This window comes from Cyrtonyx montezumae, unplaced genomic scaffold (genome assembly GCF_038088225.1).
Source record: "Cyrtonyx montezumae isolate F1298 unplaced genomic scaffold, pur_monq_1.0 scaffold_17, whole genome shotgun sequence".
Lineage (NCBI taxonomy): Eukaryota > Metazoa > Chordata > Aves > Galliformes > Odontophoridae > Cyrtonyx > Cyrtonyx montezumae.
The window spans coordinates 21227529-21253599 of NW_027071903.1; the positions used below are offsets into that span (position 1 = coordinate 21227529).

At 46.5% G+C, this 26071-nt stretch overlaps 1 protein-coding gene across 4 annotated transcripts in view; it reads left to right on the plus strand.

Annotated features, from left to right (window-relative positions):
* MYO9A (myosin IXA) overlaps positions 1 to 26071 on the plus strand; it is a 161961-nt gene that overhangs the window by 117729 nt on the left and 18161 nt on the right. For 3 of the 4 annotated variants that reach the window (XM_065733665.1, XM_065733666.1, XM_065733668.1), the window contains 13 exons: positions 1116 to 1235; positions 4537 to 4612; positions 8516 to 8659; positions 9417 to 9456; positions 10561 to 10683; positions 14148 to 14228; positions 15308 to 15418; positions 16644 to 16766; positions 17074 to 17223; positions 17463 to 17773; positions 18711 to 20369; positions 21527 to 21608; positions 22120 to 22332. In XM_065733665.1, the coding sequence (XP_065589737.1) occupies positions 1116 to 1235; positions 4537 to 4612; positions 8516 to 8659; positions 9417 to 9456; positions 10561 to 10683; positions 14148 to 14228; positions 15308 to 15418; positions 16644 to 16766; positions 17074 to 17223; positions 17463 to 17773; positions 18711 to 20369; positions 21527 to 21608; positions 22120 to 22332 (3233 nt within the window). The remainder of the gene's footprint in view (positions 1 to 1115; positions 1236 to 4536; positions 4613 to 8515; positions 8660 to 9416; positions 9457 to 10560; positions 10684 to 14147; positions 14229 to 15307; positions 15419 to 16643; positions 16767 to 17073; positions 17224 to 17462; positions 17774 to 18710; positions 20370 to 21526; positions 21609 to 22119; positions 22333 to 26071) is intronic. The other variant, XM_065733667.1, reaches the window with a different exon arrangement.

A 26071-nucleotide genomic window follows, 5' to 3' on the forward strand; every position in this document is an offset into this window, starting at 1 on the left:
TGAGCTTTCTCCTCTGGCTTTTGCTGGGCGTGAAGCAGAGTCCTTGCTCTGTTGTGGCCCTGTGCTCCCGTTCAGCCGGCAAGGGCTGCTCCCACATTAAATGGGATGTGCCCCTGTCTCACAAACAGATGAGCAGAGCTAAACCCTGTTGGGTTCTGCTGAATTATTCCCAAAGCCAGGCACTAAGTTAAATAAAAAAATATAAAAAGAAATACTATTTGCCAAATAAAAGTCAATAGTGACAGCAAGAACTGATCCCAGAGGTGCCACTGAGCAGTATGAGGTGGTGCTGATGGGGAGTGATGGCCCTTGACAGTGTTCCTCTGTAAAGTTCAGTCCTTTCCGATGATGTAATGCATTGGTACAAATGCTTCTGTAGTTCTGACACAAGGTAACTCCTCAGTGACCTCACCACACAGGAGCGTGACGCATCTCAGTCTTCCAATTGCCTCGATCCATTCAGTGGCCACAGAGGGGTGCTGCCTGCTTGCAGCGTGCCACCTGTGTCACCTCCACCCCATGGCAGGAGCCAGGCCATGAGGTCCTCCCAGAGATGGCTTCTTCCACCTCGACCCCTTGCCAGTTGTTTTCCTTGCTTATGAGCAGTCCCATCCCAGTACTCTGCCCTCGAGGGAGACTAAACCCTTGTCAATAAGAGCAGCTTCTGCTTTTGTTGAATGGTCACTGTCTGAGCAGCACTGGGATGAGCTGGGAATTTGAGGTGCCATGCCTGGGAGCACCTCTCCAGGAAATGGTGGCCAGCAGCTGGCAGAGGCACAAAAAGGGTTTTGAATAGATGTTAATATAAGAGTTGTGTGATCATTTACTTGATGTCCAGATAATCTTGGGTCAGTTATGGCGTTTTTGTGCCCTGGCTAACGAGGCGATGTGGCCCCACCGTCCCGCTGCCTGCTTGTGGGGTGACTGAGGTTCCGCTGTGTCTGCTGCTTGTGGGCAGAACTGCTGCAACGTAGGTGAGCTCTGAGCTGAGCAGCACAGCTCTCGCATCCTTCAGGCAGCTGGCAGCCTTGTTCTTCACTCTTTCCTGATCTCTGCTTATGTAATCTTTCTCTTCTCTCCATTTTTTTTTTGTTGTTTTTATTTTACTTCCCAAGGGCATGATGATGCAGTGCCATGTGCGGTTTTGAAAAGTGTGGATAGTTTTAGCTTTCTCCATCACCCAGTTCACCAGAGGAGCTTAGAGATCCTGCAGAGATGCAAGGAGGAGAAGTACAGTAAGGCTCCAATCCTGCCCTTCTCTTTGATGCCACACTCATATGGAGGAAATGGAGATCAGGTGCATTCGGCATAGGAAGGGTGGAAGCACCCAGCAACTCTCCAGGCCATCCTGCTGGCTGCCAAAAGGTGTTTTGATCCCATCTGAAATCAATAGGAGAGTAAAATCAAAGGCAGGTCCATGTCTTTCAAGACATGGGGTGATTCTGCTGAGTCTTTCCCTAAGGTTTGCATTATCTCCAAGGGCTTTACTCACAAAGCATTTGGCACTCTTTTAACAGAGCGAGCAGGTAAAGATGCACTTGGTCTCCGTTTCTTCCTCCTCACTCCTTTATGATAATCTAGTTCTGCATGACAACATGGATATCCTGCCCATGCTACTAATTCCCAGGGCTCCGCTGTGTGGTGGGAGGAAAAGGGAGGTGGCAGGGAGCGTGCCCTCCTGCTGCAGAGCTGCCTGGGGTTGCTGCATGCAGTGTCACTCCAGAGGCCACTTCCAGCTGCACACCTTGTACTGGTTGGTCGGAGCATTTTGAAGTGGCTTCGCTGCTTTCAGGGAATAATGCAAAGCCTACAGGTGAAACCTTCAGAAGGATCTGCATACATGTATATATTCCATGCTCGCAGCTTGGGGCGTATCATTTCATGCCATTGTTTGCTTCCTTCATTTTGCATTACAAAGCCTACAGAAATAGTGTTACTGTGTGCAGCCAAGGGCACATTTTCTGCCCAGGCTGCTAACGCTGCCACCGCACAACTTAGCCATGAGTGCAGAGTGCTGGGATTTGTTTCTGCAGAAATGGGCACGGTAAGTACATCTCTTGCAAGATAACTCCACAAGTATGTGTTTCCTGCTAGAAACCTCAGATCAGATTTCTCTTCTCCGCTTCCTGCAGCGCATGCGGGGAGCAGAGGAAGTGCTTTAATTCTTATTTTAGACTTTTGTCTACCTACGTTATTTTTCCTGCAGCTTCCCACTGTTACTTCTGTTGCTGCAAGGAAGCAGAAAGCAGTGATGTGAATGCAGAAGTAGATTTTCAGAGTACTAAGTGACCTTACTGAAGGCTCTTACCAGTAGAGCAATTTTAATTGCAGGTAAAGATGTGTAGGTTAGTTCAGCAGTGTGGGAAGCTTGGGGTTTTTAATTTGCAGTTGGCTTAAGAACGAGGAGGGGATTCGTAGGGCTGCTTTGAGACACAGCCTTAATTCAGTGCCAGGCAGGAAAGATCTACGTATAAGGCTGCTGAGCTCAGTGCTTTGAAGCCTTGCTTATTGTGGACTGATCTTTTCCCATGGGGCGTGCTCCGGTAAGCTGAGTTCCCTGGGCTTCATGTCTTTGATAACTAAGCTAGGATTGAAGCACATCCAACATTTTGATGTTGAGTTGACCAGGCCTTTGGGCACTGCAGGTGAAGGCACTCTGCTTGGGGTTAGTGTTCCTCTGTGGTGGTCTTGAAGACCAAAGTATGGGGGTAAACATCTCAGCTCAACCCCAGGCTTCTGCTGGCTGATGTTCATGGGCAAACCGGGTGCTGTCTGAAGTTCTTTGCAATGAAAACATGTGGCAAGCAAAATCAGTCTTTGTGAACCCACTGCTGAAAAAGAGGAAATGGATTTGGGGAGATGGGAGTGAAATTATTCCTGAAAGATAAGATTCATCAGCCTACATCAGAGCTGGGTGCTGCTTCTTGCGCCTCTGTGTTTTGGCATGCAGCATAGTCAGTTTCTTAACCCATATTCCCTGTACAAAATTCTCTGTACACAAAGAATTTGATTAAAGACTGTACACAAAGAATTTGATTAAATCTGAAGCTTTTTGCTATTTGTTCATAAAAAGCCCTCTCTGTTTCCCAGAAAACGGGCTGCATCAATATGGCACCTTTTATTTGGCTTCGGCATGCATGAATGTCTCCTTTTAGGAGCCAAGTGATGGCACGATGCAGTCTTTTTTTGTATGCCTGAAGCAGTCCTCCCTAACCCCGCATTTATCCTTGTGCACCGTAACTTACATTAATCAAAAAGTCACTCAAGATGTGAAAATGGCAGAGTTACAGTGCAGTTGTAATGCAGCTGTTATCTAGAAGCCTGAAATAGACATTTCCTTTTCGCGGTCAATGCAAGGTGTGGTTGATCATTTTGCACAGCCTTGTGTTCACTCTGACCTGCTCCATTGGATGGGGGTTTGGGAGGCATGGACAGAAGGAAGATCTGTGCAATCCCGGTGGAAGTTATTGTTCATCGTCACTGGGACCAATCACTGACCACTCCAAGCAGGGTGCTGTAGGTTAGCGGAGCCTTCTGTGGGTTAACATGCAAGCTTCCAAGCGTGGGTGCTGTGTAAAAAAATAAATACAAGAAGTAAAGGCACATTAGTGTAAAGCTGACTACAAAAGGTATTAACATGGGATTTTAAAGAGAAAAGTAATAGAGTGGAGGAGTCCTCAGGAGGCCTTTATTTTCCCTTTACGCTGCGCTGTGAACCTTTGGCACAAAAATGCGATGTTTCCTGTCTCACAGCAGACATTTCAAGATGATTAAAAATTGCTTGACTGTTTTCTTGTCAAATTGAAGCTTACTGGGTCTAAGTATCTGTATTTTAGAGGACTGAAAGCTGTTTTGCTTTCTACAAAAATTGCCTTCTGTCTTCTTAAATGCTTGGTTACAAAACATTTCCACTTTGGAGAAGATAACAGAGGATACGTTTGCTTCTGTAGCCATGTGTGATGACTTCCTTGTCTGTCTATAATTCATGGTCCTCTAGATCTGCTCCTCACAAAGGGTGCAGCTCCAGTTAACACCTCCCTGTGCAGTGCACATCCACATCTGCTTATCTGCAAGAAGGGAAGAAGTGCGAAAGGCAAAAATTAACGTCTTCAAGCACCTTATTCAAACCCAGGTGTTGTGGCTGTCCCACTCAGGGTGCAGAGTGTACCTTATGGCTCAGGAATATTTTGGACACGCAGGAATGGGGACTAGTCCGCACTGTCACAGCAGTTCTTTCCGTATTGCTTTTGCTTACGAGCTGGGACACCATGTCCCTAACACACTGTGCGTGCGTGGGAGGGAGAGCAACATGTTGAGTAAGTGGTGTTACTCACAGGGGGATGACTTGAGGGCAGAGAGGTACGATGTAGACGACAATGGGTTTGTTGGCATCCTTGGCACCCTTGTTGTACGGGCAGCATGTGCCATGACATGTACATCCTCCTCCTCGCTGTAGTCAACACTAAGCTATGGCTCTGCTAATTGCCTGCTTGTGAGGAGCTAGGTAGAAACTCCCCTCTCCATGTGCTGCTGTAGGTATTACTCGGAAAAGCCCGCGAACACCGCTCTCGGATCTCCAGGGAGTCAATACCATCAACGAGAGGAGCCAGAGGTGAGTCTCCTGCTTTCACATTGTCATGGCAAGGCTATCTGCTGCTGTTAATGTCTGCATTCATGGTTTTCCCAGTGTGGTTATTAATTTTGTCTTCTCTTCATTCTTTTACTACCACATGATTAAATCTAAATATCTTTACCTGACTTACAATAGACACAGAAAGCAGCTCTACTCAGGAACAAAGCAGTAGATGTAGGTGGTCTGATGTACAAAGTGGTCAGAAGCATGCAAAATAAATAAATGAATTAATTAATTAAAGAAAAGGAATGAATGCGCCAATATCAAGGGGGAAAAGAAGCAGGCATTTTTCTGAGACAGAAGTAGAGCTGATGTGTCTGTGTGCCAGCAGTGTGGTTGATGGCTGCGGGTGCTGCTGGCTGTGCAGGACCAAGGAAGGTCTGAGGTTGTAACTGCTTTGCTGCTCATTAGGGGAAAACCATAGGACTTCTGATGACTGGAACGTCTCTTTAAGCACAGGAGTTCTTCTACTTCCAAAGTTACGTTACAACATGTGAACTTGAAGGAGATTTAAGTCATACAGTTATAGATACAGTTTTATTTGTCATCCTTCCATGAAGATTCTGGACATTGAAGCACCCAGTTCAGTTTTGATAATTGAGAGTTGGCTCTGCACATTCTGGCACAGATCTGTGCCTCTTTGGCCAAAGTTTCTCCAGATCTGCATCAGAATTAATCTTCTGATGAAGTAAAACATCTTCATTTCACTGGGGAATCTGGGTGCAGATACCCACCTTTTCTCTAGCTACTCTTGTTCTGTCCTTTTGCAGGTGCCAGAAATTCTGATTATTCAGGTAGCATCTCTGAGGAGGTTTGTTGCCTTCCTGCTTCCCTCTGAGCATATGTACTTGGACATTGGGAAATACATGATCAGTGTACCTTTAGCTCCCAAAATTATTGCTTGGGTCTGCAGCTGTAACTTCATGGCTGCTCTGAGTTTCATCAGAAGCGCAGAACAAGTCAAGAGGATGCTCACCAAACACCATGGTGCCTGCAGCTCATTTTTTTTTGTGTGTGATGGCTAATATTCTCTAAATCATATTATTAAATCTCTGCTTTAGTGACCTTAAGTCAAATGTGCAAGATAGAAATTAGATTTAAAATAAAAGGAGCAATACCTAGGGGAACAAAAAAGTCGCAAATGTCGTCCATGCCCCTTTCTTTTCAAAGGAGACAGACAAGGTTGGTGCCTCCAGAAATGACTCTTCCTCACTTCTCTGGTTGCACAGGTTTTCCTAAAAGTGATGTAACATGAAACTTTGTCCCTGCAAAGATCTTGATGGGTAGATAAGAGGTGTTGTGCAGTTTCTCTAACTGCCTTCTCTCAGCAGTCCAAAGGAGGATGCTTATTGAAAGAAAACCTTGAGGTGGGGTGGTGGTGCTTGGAGAACATCAGTTAAGTGAGACAATGTTTTTCTGGTTGTATAGCTACGACTTCGGGGCATGTCATTATGGCAGGTTGGGCTGACAGTGTTTTCATAGCCCAAAACATTTTAATTATCTGGAATCATTGATAGCACATCTTGTAAAGGCAGGGGAACTCTTACTGTGGAGACGTATGTGTTTATTCCTTCCTGTGGGGATTCGGTCTGTTGTCAGCTGTATTTATTTGGCTTAAAACAGGTCAAGACATCGCACAAATTCCCATGAGCAGCCAGCATCAAGGGTAGCATCTATTGTGTCTTCCTTCCTACATCCTCAGTGTTTGTATCCTAAAAATACTAAGGACAGACCTAAATTCCTGTTATATCTCTGCAGAAAATGTGCTTTTAAAGGTGCTTTCCCTGTGTGGCTCTTGGCATAGTGGTTCAGTAGCATGGTCTCTAATCTTGGCATCAGTGGGCAATGCAACCAACCTTGAGCATCATCACGGACTGGTCCCCACATGTCCTCTGTGCCCCTGCTTTCTGAAAGCCCAAACCAGAGTGTGATCTCTCATATCTTTAAATTCCAGAAGGCACTTTTGGAGTAGGCGTGTAATTTTAATACTTTTCACTGTGAATAATTTTGATCTGAAGAGTAAGTAATTATGCTTTCTGAATGTAGGTTCTGCTTTTAAGTTGCACTTGTCAAAAAAGAAGGGGGAACTAGAGAGATAAGGATAATACCTATAGGAAAGAGATTTACTTTAACAGCCCTGTGACTGAATTACCCCTGAGTTCAGAAGTGTAGGGCCAACAGACAGGCTGGTGAGTGATTTACAGAGCTAAATGAAACAGAGGAATTCTCTTTTCAGGCCATCTCATCATCATGTGGTGGTTGATAAGTCTGTGTTGTTCAACTCCCAGCATAGCCCGGGGCTCTCTTCAAAAAGCAAGTTTCAGGCATGACATCATGCAGGAAGGCATGGGGAGGGCTCAGCAAGCTTCTGATCTCAGAAGAAAGTGACCGTGTGGTTCCCACATGCTGGGATGGCAGCTGGAGGAAACCAGGCTTCAGCAGAGCATCGGGAAGCCAGCACGCCTCGGAACTGCCTTCAGCAGCCACTGAGTAATGAAAGCCATGCCACTGCTAACCAGAACCTCTTGAGCTGCCTACTTTCATGTAAAACAGAAACTGTTTTATGTGCCTTGATGTCCGCAGAGCACACAGGGAAGCAGGTGTTGATCAGTCTGTCTCAAAGCTGTTGGTTTTGTGTGGTGAGATGATTGACTTCCAAGTACCACTACAGCTGTGTCCGTCACTGTGTGCATCTTAAAGTGTCTGTAATAGACTGAGATGGTCAATCTCGTCTTTTGTTTTACATCTGTACAGGAACATATAGGATTTTGTCTTCTTTAGTCTCATTCAGTGCCCATATCACCACATTCTTATTCAGTTCTGAGAGTGAGTTGCAGTTGGCCAAGTTATTGATGGGTTGTAGGTCCCAAAGGTGGCCACTGAGATTTAGTGGGACTGGTTCAGGCAGTGTTTCATTTCCCCTGCAAGCAGGAAGCTTTGGGTCCTTAGCTGTGAGGGCAGCCTGCAGACTACACTGAAATTCAAGCTTCACTGTGGCCTTCCTTGAATCAAATGAACTGCTGAAAAAAAAATAAAAAGAGATGCAGAGGCAGTCATCGAGGTTTGCTTTACTGTGATTCATCCTTTCTTTTAATAGCAGTACACGTCAAAGTACAGATTTAATGGAACTGGGAATGAATTCTAAAAGCCCTGCAGGCAGCAAGGCAGTGAGGGGACTTAAATTCTTAAGCTGTATTACTCCAAAGATCTGGCTATGAGCTTTGAACTGGCTGTATTAATGACTCTGCTCGCTTAATGTTCTCTTTCCATTGTGGCACTTGATCGTTCCCTTCTTCTAAAGTGTAAACCACCGTGTTCTTCAGCATCTTCATGACCAGAAGATTGATGCTGCTGTACCTGTGCCCTCTGTGGGTTGGGTCTCTCCCTGTTCTTTTCCCATTTTTCTGAAATATCTCTGGGGTTTTGCAGACCCCACATCCTTCTTTAGACAAGCTCACAGTGTTACTTTGTACGACAGTTTCTGCAAGGCTGGCTGAACCAAACAGAAGTGTTGCAGCCCAGGGAGAGGCTTTGCATGACCCCAGGCACTGAAGGGAGACTCCTCTTTGCCTCCTCACCCCTGGAGGTTATTTTGCCTTGACGTGAAGCTTTGTGGAAGGTTTTCTTCCTGTAAGGAAGGACTTTGGTTCCTCAGTTCATCCTCCTGGGTCCTGCTGTAAGCTGGGCTGCAGGGGTACAGCATTCCTGGGTACACAGCACAGCTCTGTTCCACGGCAAAAGGGAGCAAACTGGGGAAGTGTTTCTGATCTTCCACCTTAGAAGTTGGTGGTAGTTATTAAGAAAACAGTGCTTCGTGGAACCATCTTTTGTGTATATTCCATCTGTCCTTAAATGTGTCTGACTGCCCTGTTTGGGTTCCAGGGATGCCTTTGCAGTTGGCTGGAATGGTCGGATGGGGATGCGACACAGCAGGCTCGCCAGCCCTAGCTCCTTCCTGGACAAGGATGGGATATTCGTGAACACGACTAGCAGCAAGCTGCTGGAAAGGGCCCACGGCATCCTCATGTTAGTACAAAAAGAGGGGATTTGGGCTTTGTTCCTGGAGTATAATGAGCAATATGGGTAATAGGAGACATGTAAATAGCCAAAACAAACAAAAAATCAGTTTCAAGTGGGTTTGGACACAGTTGGGTTGAAACAACCCTGGTATGTTTTACATATCTGAGTTATTCATCCCTTATCATTCGTTTGTAATGACAGACACGGTTAAGTGGTACAGGGAAGTGAGAGAAGGAATGAATCTCCTGGTCAAACCAGTCTAAAGAGATGACAGTGATGTTATGCAGTAGCATTTTTTAACATGATATCAAAGTTTCCATTACAAAGTAGATGTGGAAATGATGCGGATGAATCACATTGCAGCCTCACCAGGAGTTTCAGAGATCAACACCCAGGTGGCGTGAGAAAGCAGGATGGTCCCCATGCTGCCCAAATTAGCCTTTCATTTCTGATGTAATGAGGCACTGTGATTGAGTATCTTCCTCTCACTGCTGTGAAGCTGAATCTGTAAAGCCATTAGCAGCGTGTGGAGGGAGCCTTGTTTCAGGTCAGGTTGTAGGGTTGTTAAAAGGGGATTTTGAAAGGCTTGGTTCATAACCTCCAGTGATTCTGAACATCACTGTCTGTTCTGTCTCTCAGTAAGGGAAGAAAAGGTATTATGTTTCTTAATGGCAGAAGTAGAACTGTCCTGTTGTAATTGAACATACAAACTATTCTGCAGTTACACATGGGGATTAATCTGAGCCATTTATTGTCTTCCCAGGCGAAATAAGAACTTCAAAGCCAAACCCAGTCTCCCAAAGGTGAGAGAGATGCAGCGTTTCAACCTTGCTGGTCCAGGTTAAGGCTGTGGGTGCAGTACTGAAATGCTGATGTGTGTGTAAGGAAGGTGGCTGGGGTTGCTTTGGGACTGCTGCAATCTCTGCTCTGTTTGGGTCCTGTTAGTTTCTGTAAAACCAAAGGATTTCAGCTCTGATTTGTACTGGGGGAGGTCTGTGTGAGCAGTCACATCCTCCTTTTCAGACCAGCTTGGGCCCCTTTTCCTCTCCTCTTGGAGAGGGCTGTGCGTACGTGCTAGGGAAATTTGAGGTTATGCAGAATGGCTGCCGCCTGATAGGCAAAGCGATTTTCATGATGCCTGCACAGTTCGGTCTTAAAAACAATCACAACAATTTGTCATTCCTACCACATCTACAGCATGGCTGCATTCTATTTGTGTCCTGTAGTCTTCTAATGGCAGTGAATTAACTCTTCGTTAATAGTGGATGAGCTGTGTGTGATGACCACTTCACTGCAGTTAGAGGGAAGGAGGTTTTCAGTAGGTTTTGTGGACTGGTGCCTTTTTTGGCCTTGGCGTTGCTGGCTCAGCTGAAGTTCTCCACTGGCTTTTGCAAACGTGTGTGACAGTGTGCCAGTCCTCCCTAGGACTTTCTCATCTCCCCCATCCTTATTCAGAGAGGAGATACTGAGGTCCTGCTGGCAAGCACATGGTTTCCATCTACAGTTTCCTATTCACAGGAATGAAGCCCCTGGGCTTGCTAATTATGGTTGATGGCTCATTTTCTGAATGCACATGATGAATTATTTGCAGCAGTCACAATTCAAGATTGTTGTTAAAATGCCATGAAGATAATTGACAAAAGGTCAACTTTCCAGCAGTATTTATGTTTGTCTGCAGTCCCACATTAGTGGGTCAGAGGGACAAACTTCCCATGCTCAAATAAAACCTTGGCAAGTCCTAGGAAGCCTAGCAGGTCGTATGTTTCAAGCCATTCCTTGATATTTTCCATGGAGATGAATTAGGGTGGTTACTCTAAGGAAGCCCTGCAGAGCATATAAAGGTTATAGCGTGGCAATAAGTTCTCGTTATGTTTATGTATAGAGAACAAAGTCTGTCTTTTCCGCAGCACATGCTGGATGTGAAGTCCCTCAAGCACTTGACCAACCTGACGCTTCATGACCACATTACAAAATCCCTTCTCCATCTCCATAAGAAGAAGAAACCTCCCAGCATCAGTGCCCAGTTTCAGGTAACACAGCGCTGTGTTTGGTCTTGGTACAGATTGGTGATGAGCTTGTACTGAATGAAAAGCAAATACATGCTCCAGCTCCCCACAGGAGCACAGCAGGCACAGTGCTGTCTGAGCTTCACCACTGTTTGTTCAGGATGTGACGTCAGCTCAAGATGATGCTCCAAGACAGCAGAGGTAGGATGTGAGGATGAGCTGCAGAACAGAGATTTTCACCTGCTGCAGAAAGGGTTGGGGAAAAAAAAGGCAGTTATATCAGTGTAAAACCAGTGGGCAAGGCACCAGGGAAAGCCTTGTGCTGGGAGGATTTGTGCTGGTCTCTTTCATACCTGTGATTTTTTTAAATGCCCTCATAGTGGAGCACCTCATCAAACATTTACATAGCGTGCAGCTCTGTGCATGCACGTCCTGTTTTCTGGCACCTTACTTTCAAGGCAGTCTCATCATCCTGTTTTCTCTGCTGAATCCAGAAAGCTAGTAAAATTCTGCTATGGGATTTTAAAGTGTTTTTTTGCTTACATTCAGCATTTAAAATTCAGTCTTTTTTCAAGTCAGGTGGAATGTGAATTTTAATAGGTGCAGGAAGGTCGAAATATCGCTGTGTTATCTGAAGGCACACAGAGGAATTCAGAGGAGGATCAGTACAGCATTTGTTGTGTTGGCAGTGCTGTGTGCGCCAGCCAAGCTTCCCTGGGAATAGCCACAGCTGAGGTTATGCTCAGATAAATGCATCAGGGCTTGGAAGTCGGTGCCAGTCAAATGCACAGGCATGTGGTGGCATTAGAATGCAGCATTTCACTTAAAAAATCCTTTTCTGAGAAAGTTTGTCTTGTTTTCTACTTTTAATTTTGGAGATGTTGGTCATTTTTAGAGAGTCTTCACGCATAGATGTGGATACGATTAAGTAATTCTATACGTATGCACGCACATGTATATAGACCTCTGTATATATAAAATGCAGAATGCATGTCTATATGTGTATATATTTAAAGCTCAGTCTGGGCTAATAGCACACTGGTTAAAATAAATGTGTACAGAGCTTAATTCATACGTAATTAATACATTCAGGGGGGCTGAATTGACGATGTCTCCTGACACCCATTTGTCCTTCAGACGAAATGTGGAAGAGTAGAGGGCTGAGGTTCCTTATAACTCCCAGCACAGAAAAACAGCAGAGCTCGGGGTGCTGTGAAAATCCCCCTGCCCCTGTGCGGCAGAGCAGAGCCTTCACGCAGTGCATGTGCTTTGTGACACTGCAGCACAGAGCTGGCAGTGTGGAGCAGTGCCTACAGCACGTCCTCTTTTATTTAAATGAGTGAAAGCATATTGCAGTGTGCTGGCTCCTGGTGTTCCTGCTTGCTTCTCCTGTTAGAGGAACACTGGGCATTCCAGCCCTGTTTTCATTGAATGCTCATAGGGGAGAAGTGTTTTCTCCAGGGAGCAGCTTGGTGCTAGCTGCAAGATGGCTTTTTATCAAGAGCACGCTAATAAAATTGCAGAGCGTGGAACTGGGTCAGCGACAGGAAATACAAATGTTTCCCATCACGGGGTTTATGCACTGCAGTGTTTTTCAGATAAATGCTGCCTTGTGGCCAGTGCCTGCACAGGGAGCTCGCAGCTGCTGTCTCTCTTATTGATTTTAGCCGTGCCTGAAGTTATGCTGCAAAATAGCTGTGTGTCATCGCTGCCCGGATTAGGGGTTGCTGCGAGAGCAGCGATGGCTTTTGCTGCAAAACTCAGGGTGGATTTACACCAGCTCCGTTCCCAGCCGGCGCTCAGGTGGTGCCCTCACAAAGGGTGGCTGTGTGTGGGACATGGGATTGCACCCTGCAGGGCTGGCCCTGGGGAAAAGGGGCATGAGCTGGGGGTGGGCAGCAGAACGGGGCAGGGAGTTAATCCCAGGGCCTCGCAGTGCTCAGGGATGGCCAGATGGCAGCAGGAGGCATGTGGAGGGGGGGAACCATCTGCTGTGCAAAGCAGAGATCTGAGTTAAAAATCCCCTGTACCTTCCTGTGCTGCAGTCAACCGTGCCCACCAGTTGGGCTCTGCCCCATTGCAGCCCCCCAGCACCGTGTTCAGCTGCTCCACACATGGGTGTCTCATCAGCTCCTCTTCCCCAGATCCCGTGTGTAGACAGACATTGATTAACATGAAAGGCTTCCCCTAAAGATGGCTTCAAAAGGATCAGAAGGTGTTCTGCAAGCCGATCTTCAGATGAGTTACATCGTCCTGATGTTATGCACTTGTGCACGCAGGTTTATGAGCGTGTATATTGGTAATTTCATGGCTGTATGTAGTAAGTATACAACAGAATATCTTCTAAGTAACTGAGTTTTAGGCGCTATTAAAATCAGGTCATTCTGCGAGTAATCGGCCCTGGAGCATGTTATTAATACCACATCAGTTATGTGCTCTGCAATCAGAGCCATCCAGAGCATTTACAGAGCACATAAAAGGAAGAAAGAAAATGCAGAATGCAATGAAGGAGTAAGATGAGCTACTCAGTGACTGTGTGCTCTGTTCTAAAGCAGTCAGTGCGTGCTTGGCGAGAGCTTGCGCTTTGTTGCAGGATTTGCAGGTTGGAGGCATGAATTGGGATAACCTCCCACCAGCGTGGTTGGACACAGCACTCATGCCCATCCCAAGTCTCTGTTGTAGACTGCACTTTTAGTAGTAGCATAGAAATGAAGTGACATGGAACTGCAAGGAAATCTCTGTGTCAGAAATATGGCAGAGCCTTGATACTCAGTGACCACAGCTGTGCCTTTCAGCAGAAAAGTATGACCAGGGGCATGCCATCTTTGGAATGGCCTTTGTCTCAAAACAGCCTGTCAAATGTTTAGGCTGTAAAACTCCATAAATATGTTTATTTGACGGAATGGGAGTTTACTCAGCAAGAAAGAGACAGGCAAGCTGTGGAAAGCAGTTATTGGACAAAGTTGCTACATCTTCCTGTTGCAAAACCATCGAGAACTCCTTTCACTGCCAGTAGCAGTGATCTCAAACTTAAAAAGTGGGATGATCTCTGACAGATAAAAATGTTTGTGTTTTAGAAACATTCGCAGTCTTTGGGTGCACAAGGGACGGGTCATTGTCTTGCAGCTCCCACTCTGATTTCGTGCTTGGCTTATTGGGGTGCAGCAGAGTGGCTTTGGGATCTGCTGGTTGATTTGGGAAGGTCGAAGCAGGAGTCTCAAAGAACAGTGTGCTGTTGTGGTTTCTGCAGAGGCCTTGAACTAAAAGGCTTACTTTTCACTGTCGCCAGTTGGTTGGGTATGAAGACAGAAGCAGCCGGGGGGTATCGATCTGAGATGCTCATTGAGATGCTCGTTTTGGGGAAGTGTTTCCCATCTGCCTTGTTAACTCACCATTCACCATTCAAACTTTTGTTTTGTGGCCTAAGTGCGTGGCTTCTCGTTGTTCTTTGTGCTGTTTCCCAACTGGAGATGTATTCTCTATTTCAGGCATCACTCAATAAGCTGATGGAGACTCTTGGCCAGGCAGAACCTTATTTTGTCAAGTGCATTCGATCCAATGCCGAAAAGGTAAACCCCGACCTGTGAGATCAGTGCTGCTAATGATGTGCTTGCAAAACCCACGTTCACTTGTGCAGAACTCATTCTTTCTCTCACTTTTTGGAGGTCAGCCCACTGGAAACATGTAGAGTGTTCAGGTTTTGGAAATAGATCCTTCTAGAGCATAGCCACTAGGTGGGGAAGCAAGTAGTAAAGCGGACTAGGGTTGGCTTTTTGTTCCTGATCTTTCTCATCTTGAAAATATTTCGTAAATATATAATTTAAAAAATAAAAAAGAAGGAAACCCAAAGCCAAGTTGTGGTTACAAGGTTTTTGTACCTTAGCAGTAAAAAGCATGGACATTTTCACTTGGGTGTAGGATTGCTCATGATAAACTGCACTGGCTTTTCTTATAATCACAGAAGCACCTGTATGAAAAATCTTTATTAAACTAATTTGATTCCTCTGAAGCTTCTGCCACGAGTAATAGAGGTGTACAGACCTGTGATCTGTTTGTTCCCCTGCTGAGCTCTAAGGCTTCTTTAAAAAAGCATTTTGGTTTGTAAAAGCACACTGTTCCACGGTCAGCCACGTTAATCAGACTGATTCTGTGATAGTGCCAAATTCGAGAAACATGATGTAAAGATTTGTTTGTCTTCTGGGCCAAAGACTTTTAGTTTAAGAAGAAAGTTGTAGGAATATTTTTTCATATATTGATCCTTGACAGTCTTAACACAGATGTTTTAAAAACACAAAGTGAGGCATGTCAGTGCTCTGTCTTAACCATGCTCCTTCACTGCCCCATTGATGGGACTTTCTTAGTCAGCTCAGAGGATCCAGAAAGCCCTTCTCCAGAGCTTTCTGTCTAGTTAGATGTTTGAAACTCTCCATGTGTTGGCTGTATGTGAGCCAGCAGGACTCAACCCTGCTGCCATTAGTGTGATTCCCGGGGACCCACATTCCTCCTTGTCATCATTGCCAGAGTGCATGTCCTGCAGATGTGCTACACGTGCCGAACCCACTGACCCACCCGTGTGCTTAGAAGTCTCCTCAGGTGCTTAGAGCTCAAGAAAATAGTTGCTCATCATTGTCCTCCTTTTCCCTTCCAGCTGCCCCTGCGCTTCAGCGACAGCCTGGTGCTCCGGCAGCTGCGGTACACAGGCATGCTGGAGACTGTTCGCATTCGCCAGTCAGGATACAGCTGCAAATACTCCTTCCAGGTTGGCTCAAACATTTTCAGTCTTTCAGCACTTTTCTCATCGTTATCGCAGTTGTCTGAGTGTTGCTAGCTTATAAGTATGGTTGTGCTGTTACAAAACAATGAATTTACGGCTTTGGATGACATTGGAAAGGGAGTGCTCGTGGGCGGTTTTGCTAAGCTGGACCAGACCAAAGGCTGCACGTCCCTCTGCAGATATCATTGTGGTTTTGCAGAAAAAAAGTTTTATTTTTTTACAGTACATGCAATGTATTTTCACAACACGTGCAAAATCACTTCCACAAATCTGTATCCCTTCATAATGATAATGAGAAGTTCAGGCTAATGATGGCTGATCCTTGTTGGACGTAGACTGGGTCAAGATGTGAGAGTTAATGTTTGGATTCCTTTATCGCCCTATTAAAAGCATTATAAATATTTTTGGAGATTCCTTCTTGGTGTGACCCACCCAAATAACAAAGACTGCTCTCTTACAGTTAATACCATAGGGCACTGAGCATCTTTTTGTTGCCCATTGCTTTTTTTTCCTCAGGAGCAGCATTTTCCCCATGGTTTCATTGCTGGCTGCATCCCACCCGGAGGCTGATTGGGATGCCTTAAGTCACTCAGGGGTTATCCAGCTTCTCGTATTCTCTGCTTTTCCATATTTTTGCCAGCTTTAGTGCACTCAGTTCTTTCATGATTTGCTGTTGCCAATTTGTTTCCTGCTGGCAGTTGCTTTGGGCCAGATGTCACTTCCTGTGCAGCAGCTGTTCAGAAAGGAAAACTGCTCAGGGTTTTTTGCCATGAGGATGAATCCTAACATTACTTGGGAGGATCATTCCTGATACCTCTGCTTTGAGTCCTCCCAGCAGCAGCCCTTGGAGCAGTCTCTTCCCTGCAGTGCTTTGCAGTCACTCCCTTTTGGTCCCTTTTGTAGTGGCCCTTTCTGAGGATTTGCAGCATTTATGTTCCAAGTGACCTCGCAGATTGAGTCTGTCCTCCTACGCTGAGAGATGTTTGAATGTTCCTGGGCCACTGCTTTGATGTGCTTCCTGTGCAGTTTTGAACCACAAATGATGGAGGAAACTTGGTGCCTTCCAGTCCGTAACATGCCATCTGTCCTTCTTCACCTGGAAACATCTTCTTTCACGTGGCCAGCAGAGCAAATCCCAGTTACTTATGTAAAAAGGTGACTCAGCAGTACACACTTAACCCAGTCTTGGTGTGTTTTTTTGCCTTCCCAGGACTTTGTGAACCATTTCCATGTCCTTCTGCCACAAGGAATCAGCCCGTCTAAGCACAACGTCCATGATTTCTTCAAGAAAATAAAACTCAATCCAGACAATTACCAAGTTGGAAGAACCATGGTAAATGTTTATCTGCTTAAAATGAAGATATGCCAGCATTTGTGCACAGTTAAACTAGCACCTTTCTATATGTTTTTAACTCGTGAAACTATTTTCCTTCTGTTTGTCAGAAGGTAATGGTTTAAAGGATGCTTTTAATACTTGTTAACACAAAGTAGACAGCAACATGGGTGTTTTCTTTTGACACGGTGGTCAGATTATAGGAAGGTAACCCTCAAAACTTGTGTGTGTGCAGACTGCTCGCCACCATGACTCTGCCCCCAGAAGGAAGGCTCAGTGCTTCATGCCTGGTGGTTTTATTTCCCAGGTTTTTGTGAAGGAGCGTGAGCGGCAGCTTCTGCAGGACCTGCTCCATCAGGAGGTGCTGCGCAGGATCACGCTGCTGCAGTGCTGGTTCCGCAGCATGCTCTGCAGAAGGCAGTTCCTGCACATGAGACAAGCAGCAGTGATCATACAGGTAGGTGGTGGTGCCTGGCTTTGTCACAGATACTTCCACGAGCCCTGCAGAGATGCAGCTCTGGCTGCAGCTGGAGCATCTGATGCATTAAGTCAGTTCCCATCTCCTAAGAAGAGCTGTGATCAGAAGAACAGTAGTTTGGGCATGGGAGAGATGGAAAGCTGTCATAAAGGCAGGTGCTATCCGATTCTAAACCATTCTGATTTCAAGAAGCTGCGTTTGCTCTGCTGTGTTTGCAGAGATTCTGGCGTAACTACCGGAGCCGAAAGCAGCGCGAGCCACCCCCGGACCCGCTCGTGCTCAGCAAAGCTGCAATTGTGCTCCAGACCCACTGGCGAGGCTTCGTGGAGAGGAGGAGGTTTCTGCAGATGCAGTTTGCAGCCCACCTCATCCAGAGCTGCTGGAGGGAGCACCTGAAGCGGAGGCACGAGGCGGCTGCCAGCATCCAGGCAGCCTGGCGGGGGCACCGTGCACAGCAGCGATACAGAGCCAGCAGGCGCGGGGTGCTCTGTTTGCAAGCAGCGTGCAGAGGATATTTAGCACGACAAAGGTAACTTTGATATTTGAATAAAGAAGGAAACGCTTTCTGATATCACCCAGTAGGAAGGAGATGGCTGATATGAATTCTGACGCTGCTTAGGCCAAACCGACGTACAAATGGTGGTGTCCCTTCATAGCATTGCTCACGTTGCTCCACCCTGCCCTGATCCTTGGTCTGTGCTTTCTGTCAGTTCAGTTAGCTGCCTGTCTTACTCTCAGACTAAGCAGAGCCTATTTCAGGTTAGAGCACGTAGGCAATGGAAAGCTGAGGACATAAATACTTACAAGGGGTTTTTTCTTGGCAGCAGTGCCTCTCTAAGTATCCTATTTTTAACTCAGATTGGCTGGCCGATCTGCTTGCTGCACTGTTTCACAGCCGATCAGTCAGTAAGTCAGGAGCAGGGGCAGCAGTTACTCACGCCAGCTGCTGTGAGAGAAAAGCATTCGTGACCATGCCTCAGCTCACTGGCTGCAGGGCCGGTCTTGATTTGAGGTTGGGAGGCACTGTCTGCAAGGTGTGGATTGTCTGACAGAGAGATGGGAGCTGGAAATAGCTCTTAGTGTGCGGGATGAGTGCCTGTTCACTGTGCCAGAGGCATCGCAGGCAGGATGGGGAAGATGACAAAGCCAAGGTGATGCATTGTGTTAGGATTTTCTGGCTTATAAGCAAGCTACACCAGGGATGAAGGCTGGAGCTTCTGTCATCAGCACAGGAGAAGCTTACAGGTGCATGCATCGGTTCAAATCCTGAGTGAGATGGCAAAAGAGAAGAGTGGAAATGCACTTTGTGTGCGGAACATGAACATGCACCAGGTTGTACCTGCCTCGCAGGGGGAGTTGCTTGTGATGCCAACAGTGGTGAGAGGATGGGGACATCTGTGGTGACGAGATGCTACCAGTGCAGTGGGCACAGCTGTACAACATGCTGCTTTTCTGCTTTCTTGCAGGTTTAGAGCTTTGAAAGAGCAGAGGTTAAAAGAGATGCAGCTGCAGAATGGCCTGTTAATTACAGAAGAGGATGGGCTGGAGGCAGATGAGACTTTGGAAATTAAGGGCTCCGACCCATCCAAGTGGGAGGATGGCTCATTTGAAGAAAGAGTGAGAGCTATAGAGGAGCACAAGTCGCTGATGGAGAATAATCGGGTGAATCACTTGGACCTCCTGGACACTTCTGCATCGTTGTACAAAAGGCACGAGAGAGCCAGCAGCCAGAGTGGGATGGACACCGAAGAGGAAGTCATTGTACGAGAGAGACCCAAGTCGCTGGAGGACCTGAATCAGAAGAGAGTGGTTCGTGCAAAAAGAGAAAGCCGGAGAATGCGTGAGCTGGAGCAGGCGAAATTTAGCTTGGAGCTGCTCAAGGTCCGGTCCACTGGTGGGCTGTCACCCTCAGAAGAGCGGCAGTGGTCTACTGAGCTGGTATCTGAGGCACTTCATTCCCCTCAGGGAACCCCAGAGAGTGAAAGCTCTCAAGGGAGCTTGGAGATGTTAAGCTGTGAAGATACCCTGAGTAAACTTGTTCCTTCAGTTTTAGATGTTCAGCCGCTTCCCACTGAGACCCGGGACTCTTTGCCTAGCAGTCCTCAGCCTCACCTGCAGGACAAGTCTTTCTGCACAGCGGATGTGAACAGCAATTTATCCATCTGCAGAAGGATGCCTTCAGACTCTGAGCTGCCTGATAACCACACTGCAAAGGAGCACGTGGCCTGTGACCCTCAGAATATCTACAAGATGCATACAAGAGAAACATTCCTTTCTAGTAATCTACCTACTTTCTATGTTCCACCACAGGACAACGTGAAGGTAAAACAGACACTGGTGGAGAATAACTTGAGGAACAGGATGGTGGAAAGAGAGGAGAAAACGGTTACGTTCTCTGAGATGAGGAAGGATTCTGAGCAAGACCAAGGCAAAGTTTTGGGAGGGGAAGAAGGGGAGAAGTCTTCTGCCAAGAGAGAGGAACGTGGGATGGCCGCCACAACACAGACCCATTCTCCAGACTCTGTCATCAAGAGACTGGAGAGGCTCAACGTGGAGAAGGAGGAACGACAAAAGCAGCTCCAGCTGCAGAACGAGAAGGAGATGATGGAGCAGATCCGGCAGCAGAAGGAAATTTTGGAGAGGCAACGCAAAGCTTTTGAGCAGCTGGAGAAGCAAGGCAGGGTGGAGGCTTTACAGAGGGCTGAGCTGAGCAGAATGAAGGACCCTTCTCTGAAACCATCCAAAAAACCTGACAACCGGCCTCAGTCTGTCCTTATCCTGCACCCCCAGAGCAGAGTGGAGCACGGCGTGGCCCCAGGTGGAGCTCCAGCATCGTTGGTGGACATCAAAGGTCTCACCGTTGGGAGCAGGGGGGGCTCTCCAGCCCACAGTGCCCCCAAAGACAGACCGGTCAGCATGTTCACAGAGCGAAGGGAAGGCCTGTCAGCAGCAATGCTGGAGTCACGGTGCAGCCCCCGGATGGCTGCTGACCCCAGGGATGCCCCGGGCAGCCCCTTCTCTAGGACCGAGCGCCTCCGGCAGCCCCGGGTGCCCAGCCAGCCCAGCGAGGAGATGCGGGCAAGCACCATGTTCTTCACACCGAGAGACAATCCCTTTGGGCTCCAGTGAGTACAAAGATGATGTGCTTGCTTTGTAGGCTTTGCTTGGGTATAGTGGTCTCCTGCAGGATGTTGCTTTTGGAGGTTGTACAAAATGCCTACTGAAACCAAGACCAGTGTCAAGTTTTTAGGTCTTATAGCAGTAAGTGGGAATAAATTGGGAAAAAGTGAAACAGCTGGAAATGCTAATTCTCAGTTTTGTATGCGACACGCATTACATAAGCGAGGGGAGATAATTGTAGATATTAACACGTGAAGGGGGTTCATAGCAAGAGAGAATTGATACTGGTTTCATTTACATTTTCATAAATGATTCTGCTCATATATGATCAGTGTTAAGGGTTTATTTTGAAAGACTTTAAAATATGGGGGAAAAAAGATGCTTAGGATTTTTTGGATAGTCAGAGTAGAAAAGGCAAGGAAGGTAAGGAGGCTTCAAGATTTTTCTTGCTAATTGTAGAATTACTGTAACCAACAAAAGTCATCAGAATATACCCCGTTGTCCTCCAACAATGCCAGCTACATCCCAAGGATGGGTAGGCTGTGGTGGGCATTTTGGATGCCTCACCCCTGAGCATGGAAGGGTTTTGTTCAGAAACGATGACAGAGTGAGCTGAGCAAAGAGTGAATTAAATGGGAAAATGTTCGAATGCTGTGTTGGATGCAAAGTGAGGATGCTCTCCTTTGGAGCCCCTTCACCTCAGAATCTGCAGGAGGTCCCAGAGGTCTGATTTGGAAGTGAATACTTGAGAACAGTGACCACCACATAATTCCTTCAGTTTCTTTTCCTAGTTGATTAATGCACCAAGCAACCAACAGGAAAGTTATATCTAAAAATGCCTTATTTTTATTTGCCTGCAACTTAAATGTTTTTATGCTACAACAAAGCAATTGCAATTCAAAACACAGATCTGGAAAGATACCATCTGTGACAACTGAGAAGGGTAGGGAGCAGCTTGGCAGACAGAAATTCCTAGCTTCTTGTCCTTTGGCATTAAGTCAAATCCTGAAGAATTCAAAGTGATTCTGGAAACCTGTGACCTCCAACTGTGACTTCTCGTTGATTGCTTGGGCTGCATCCTTCTGCATGGCTGAGAGCTGGGCTGGCATGGTGGGAAAGCTTGTAGGAGAGAACAAAACATCCCTGTTTTGTTGCCTTTCAGCAGGGAGGCAAGCCATCAGTGTCTTCCCAAGGGTGAGCTGGGTCGGAAGCCATTTAAGATGCCTGGGTCTGGCCGAGGAGAGGTGAGATCCGCTTTCTTATTTTCTTTTTTAATGGAAAAGGGGAAGAAAAATCCCAAACCCTTATTTTTCCAATTTTCCCTCAAATGTAAAGCACAAGGGCTGCTATTCTTGGGGTTGAGGGCTGCCACGTGAAGGCAGCTTTCACACTTCCTCTTGGCAAAAAAACTCCGTAGCATTAATTTGTAGCAGCTACAAATTGCTCTGGATGACAAGGATCTTGCAGTCTTGATGGCAAACACTGTAGTATGCAGTCTTGTCTTGTTTGGCTTAATGTCCTTTTAAGTAACATCCATTATTGTCCCACTTTCTCCATGCTGTCTTGGCTTTTGTTTTTGTTGGTATTTTTGCACTACATGTAATAACGTGTGTCCTATGTGGAGTGCAGTGTTCCTCAGATCATACTTGAGCTACGCTGTGTGGCCAAGCTTCAGTAGAATCTCCTTTTAATTTTTATATTTTCATTTTACAAACTTTTATTTCTGTTGTTATGTTTTATCATTTGGTCAAGCAGGTTCCCAGACCGACCCATAAAAAGAAAGCCCGCATGGCGCGGACGCGCTCCGATTTCTTGACTAGAGGTACTTTTGCTGATGGGGAGGGGGATACAGAGGAAGATGATTACGATGGCAATTTTGAGTTCCTCCTCTCCTCTGACCTACCTCCTCACCCTGAGGCAGGGCCTGCAGCCCGGCCCGGCCCGGCCTGTTACAGTGACTCCGAAATGGTAATTTTCTGTCTTGTCGGGGAAGGAGAAAAGAGGGAGCGAGATCTGCGGGAGCGCTTCTTTGCTAACCTTAGCTGCACAGATCCTACACTGCTTCTTCCCCCACTCACATGGACATTGTAGATGGGTGAACTCAGAGAACACAGCAGAAACGCATACAAAGCAGAAAGGGAAGGGATATTAGTTCATTTTCTCTCAACCATGGTGATGTTTGCTGGCTTGATTGGAGAGCAGCTTCCGTGGTTTCTGTAGGTTGCACAGCTACCTTTGTTTGTTTGTTTAACCAGGATTCCCTCCATTAGAAAGTCCCACTGGGATCCTTCGACTCTTATCAAAGTGATTGGTGTGTATGCATAAAAAAAGATCAAAGCAGACAAAAAGCCAAAAAAGCGTCAGACAGCAAAGAAAACAATATAAACCTTGCACTTCTGATTTGATATCCCTAACTATCTTAACCAGTGATTGTCCAGTTCTCAGTTATCAGAGAAATATTGGCCAAGAGTATCTTAGAGAAAGTAAAAACCTATAAACGGGGCAATAAAAATGCAGTGTGTTTAAAAAAAGATAGAGAAAAACACCTTAGTGGCTCTGTCCAGGAGGGGTGGCAGCGACTGGGAGGTTTGAGGAGTGCAGGAGGATGGCCCCTTGCTCCTCTGGTCCACTTTTTCTGTGGCTTGAGGTGGCAGTGATGCCCACATAGGCATGTGGATGAACACAAGGCAGTGACCATCTCATGTGTAAGTGCTCACATGGCTTTCCTCATACATTCCAGCTCCAGTGATGGGTGCGAGATAGAGCATGAAAACAATCAAATGCACAAAAAGCATTGGCTTTTCACTTTGTGCTCATTCTGTGGTATGGACACAGCAAATATCTCGTGTGATCTTAAAATCTGCCTTTGCAAGGAAGGCTAAGGAGGGCTTTTTGTGACTTTTCTGTTAGCAGTTTTTCTTATACGCAACACATTTTTTCCCAGGATAATTTCCTAACTGGAGAGGGGTGGAGGTTTACAAATTCTCCTGATAAAATTTCTCAGCTTTTCAGCCAGGAATACTTCTAGAGCTGTCTGGCAGGAGTGTGGTTGAAAGAGACATCTCTTCAAACCAGACTCACTCAGCTGCACTGTAGTCCATCTCCCTGCTTTTGTAACCCAAAAGGAAGAGTTTTACATGGGAGTTATGTCAGAACCAGGTTTTTCCCCTTCATTTGGTGAGAATTAGCTCAAGCAAGCATGCAGATGCACTGCCTCCATCCTTCCCCCCTTGCTTTTACTGGAACTGTGGATTTGAAGATGTGATGAGAAAGGGAGGGTGAGAAGTTTCTAACTGAAAAGAATCAAAGATCCGTTGTTAATGGCCCTACTTTAAAATGGATGAAAAAATAGGAACTAGAAGCCAAATTGGGAGATGCAGATCCGAAACCATCTGAGAAGCCCAGGAAAGCCACGTTGCCTGAAGGCCGTCCCTCTGTAAATGCACAGTGTGTGTTCATCTGTATTTGTCCAAGGGAGTCTTGGTAAGATGAAGGCAACAAAGTCCTCCAAGGCTCACGTTAAAGGCCAGCATCTTCCTCTGGATTCCCTTCTGCTGCTGCAGTCTCTCTGGCTGGTCACGTGGCAGTGGACTGGGTCCTTGGAAATGCTGGAAGCAGCAGCTCAGAGCATGGTGAGGGCCTGGGACGAGGGGCTGTGCCCTGCTGTGTTCCTGGAGGCTACCCTGTTACAAAGCCTTTGTTTTTTTAGCTCTAATTCTAGCGTTCTCTGCTGAGCAAGGTGCTTGGAAAGCTCCATTCCTGGGAGGGAGCTGGCTCACCCTGCTCTGTAGAGATGCTGCTCGGACTCTGCTCTCCTGGGTTAATAGCTCTCGCTGCATGCAAGTAGCAGTAGTGCCAGCTGTGTCTCATCTCTCCTCCTTTATCTCTTTTCTCTGCTCTCCATCCCTGGTTGTAACTGTGGAGCAAACAGCAGTTCCTCCTTGCACAGTTCTCTGCTTTCTAGCAAACCCTACTCGTAAGGCTGTGTGTGCAGTGGTATCCTGTGTCTGTATGTCCTGGCCCCACGTACAGTGTTTCCATCTGTATTCTGTATTGCAGGTTTGGGACCAGCTCTTTGGCTTGTGGCTTCTCTGAGTCAGGATCACAACGCCCTTAAGGGAGAGGTCTTGAAAGCAGCGAAATTTAGGGACTATTTATTCAAATTTATTAGCAGAGCCCAACTGGGTATTGCAAATGATGAAGCAGCTTAAAATAGAGCAGACTGGTGTACCTTGGGTTCAAGCAGGGGATATGCATGTGACTCTTATCTGTTGTGCCTTGTGATGCTCACATGAAGGCGCGTCCAGCAGTCTCCATACGCAGTCTGGATGTTGTTCTAGTCAATAGCTCATTCATACAGCTTCTGCCTCCAGCTGCAGCTTTCCCAGAAGCCTCTTTTGATGTGCTGCTCGGTGACTGAGGGCTGCTGGATGCATAGTAGAGGGATCATGTGTAACCCTGTGCAGAATGACTGCACTGGCACGAGCCTGCCTGTGTTACCACTTTATCCTGGCAGTGGTGGCCCACCAGGCGCTGATGCTCCAGGCCTAAATCCAAGGCAGCAAGGACCATGAGCATCACCAGCCAGAGCCACAGCCCAAGGTGCACCAGAGAGGTGGCTGCTTAAGATACTGTTGACTGCAGAGATCCCAAGTGCCTTTTAGGGTGAGGCAGTGTTGTATTTTGCTCCAACTTCCATCCTAAAGCTGTATTGATAAACGGCAGCCTGACACCAGCTGATCCCAAGCACGCCTGAGAACCAGCTGTGACAGAAGTGCTCTTGTCCTAAGCTTTAGGAAGCCCTTCAGTGCAGCGTGCAGCACTGCTGCCTGCTGGAACAAGTCACCTAATTTACAAAATGGCAAGCAGAATAGAAGGGGAGGAAAAAATAGGGTTCCGTTTTCCTCCACGGGATGGTCACAGACTCCGGCTACGTGGTTTGCACATATGTGGTGCTTTGTGGTGCACCCAGGGCCAAGGAATGTTTCCCAGCCAAGGACCTGACCCTTCTGCTGGAGGAGTTCCTCAAACAGAAGTGTCAAAAACGCCCTCACAGAGCCTTGCAAGGGTAGCAGAGGAAACACTGAGCTGTAATATAGGAGCAGAGCAGGGAGATAGGAGTGGTACTGGTGAGATTCCAGGTAGGGACCTTCTCCCTATGAAACCTTTGTGGAGAGGCATGTGGTCCCTGAGCTGTTCAGTTCTCCTCTGGTCCTTGACTCACACATGTGTTCCTTGGATGAGGAACAGGATTTTATAGCATGTTTCAATTAATAATAAGAATGGTAAACGTTATTCCAGTTTTGTCTAAAGCATTCATTAACTCGTGTCATGGGGCTAAATGTTTTAATAGAGTCACGGATGGAAAATACTTACATGGGTTACGAGGTCTTTTTTTTGCCTCATACCTCTCTACCATTATGTGGGATCATCATTGAGGTGGAAGAAGAACAAGAGCAAGAAAACCTTGAATGGTTTAGGCAGCTTCTGTGGTTTCCAGTGGCAGTTTTGCCTTGTGTGCTGCCATCTCCTGGCTGATAGGGAGGTTGGTGCAGGGTGAGGAAAAAAACCTGGAGATTGGTGCAGCCCACATACTGCAGAATTTTATATGAGGTGATTGTAATAGGAAAAAAAGGGAATGCTTAAAAACACAGTGCATTCAGCTAAGACATCTAAAGCTAAAGGCACCTCCAAATCATGTCATGCA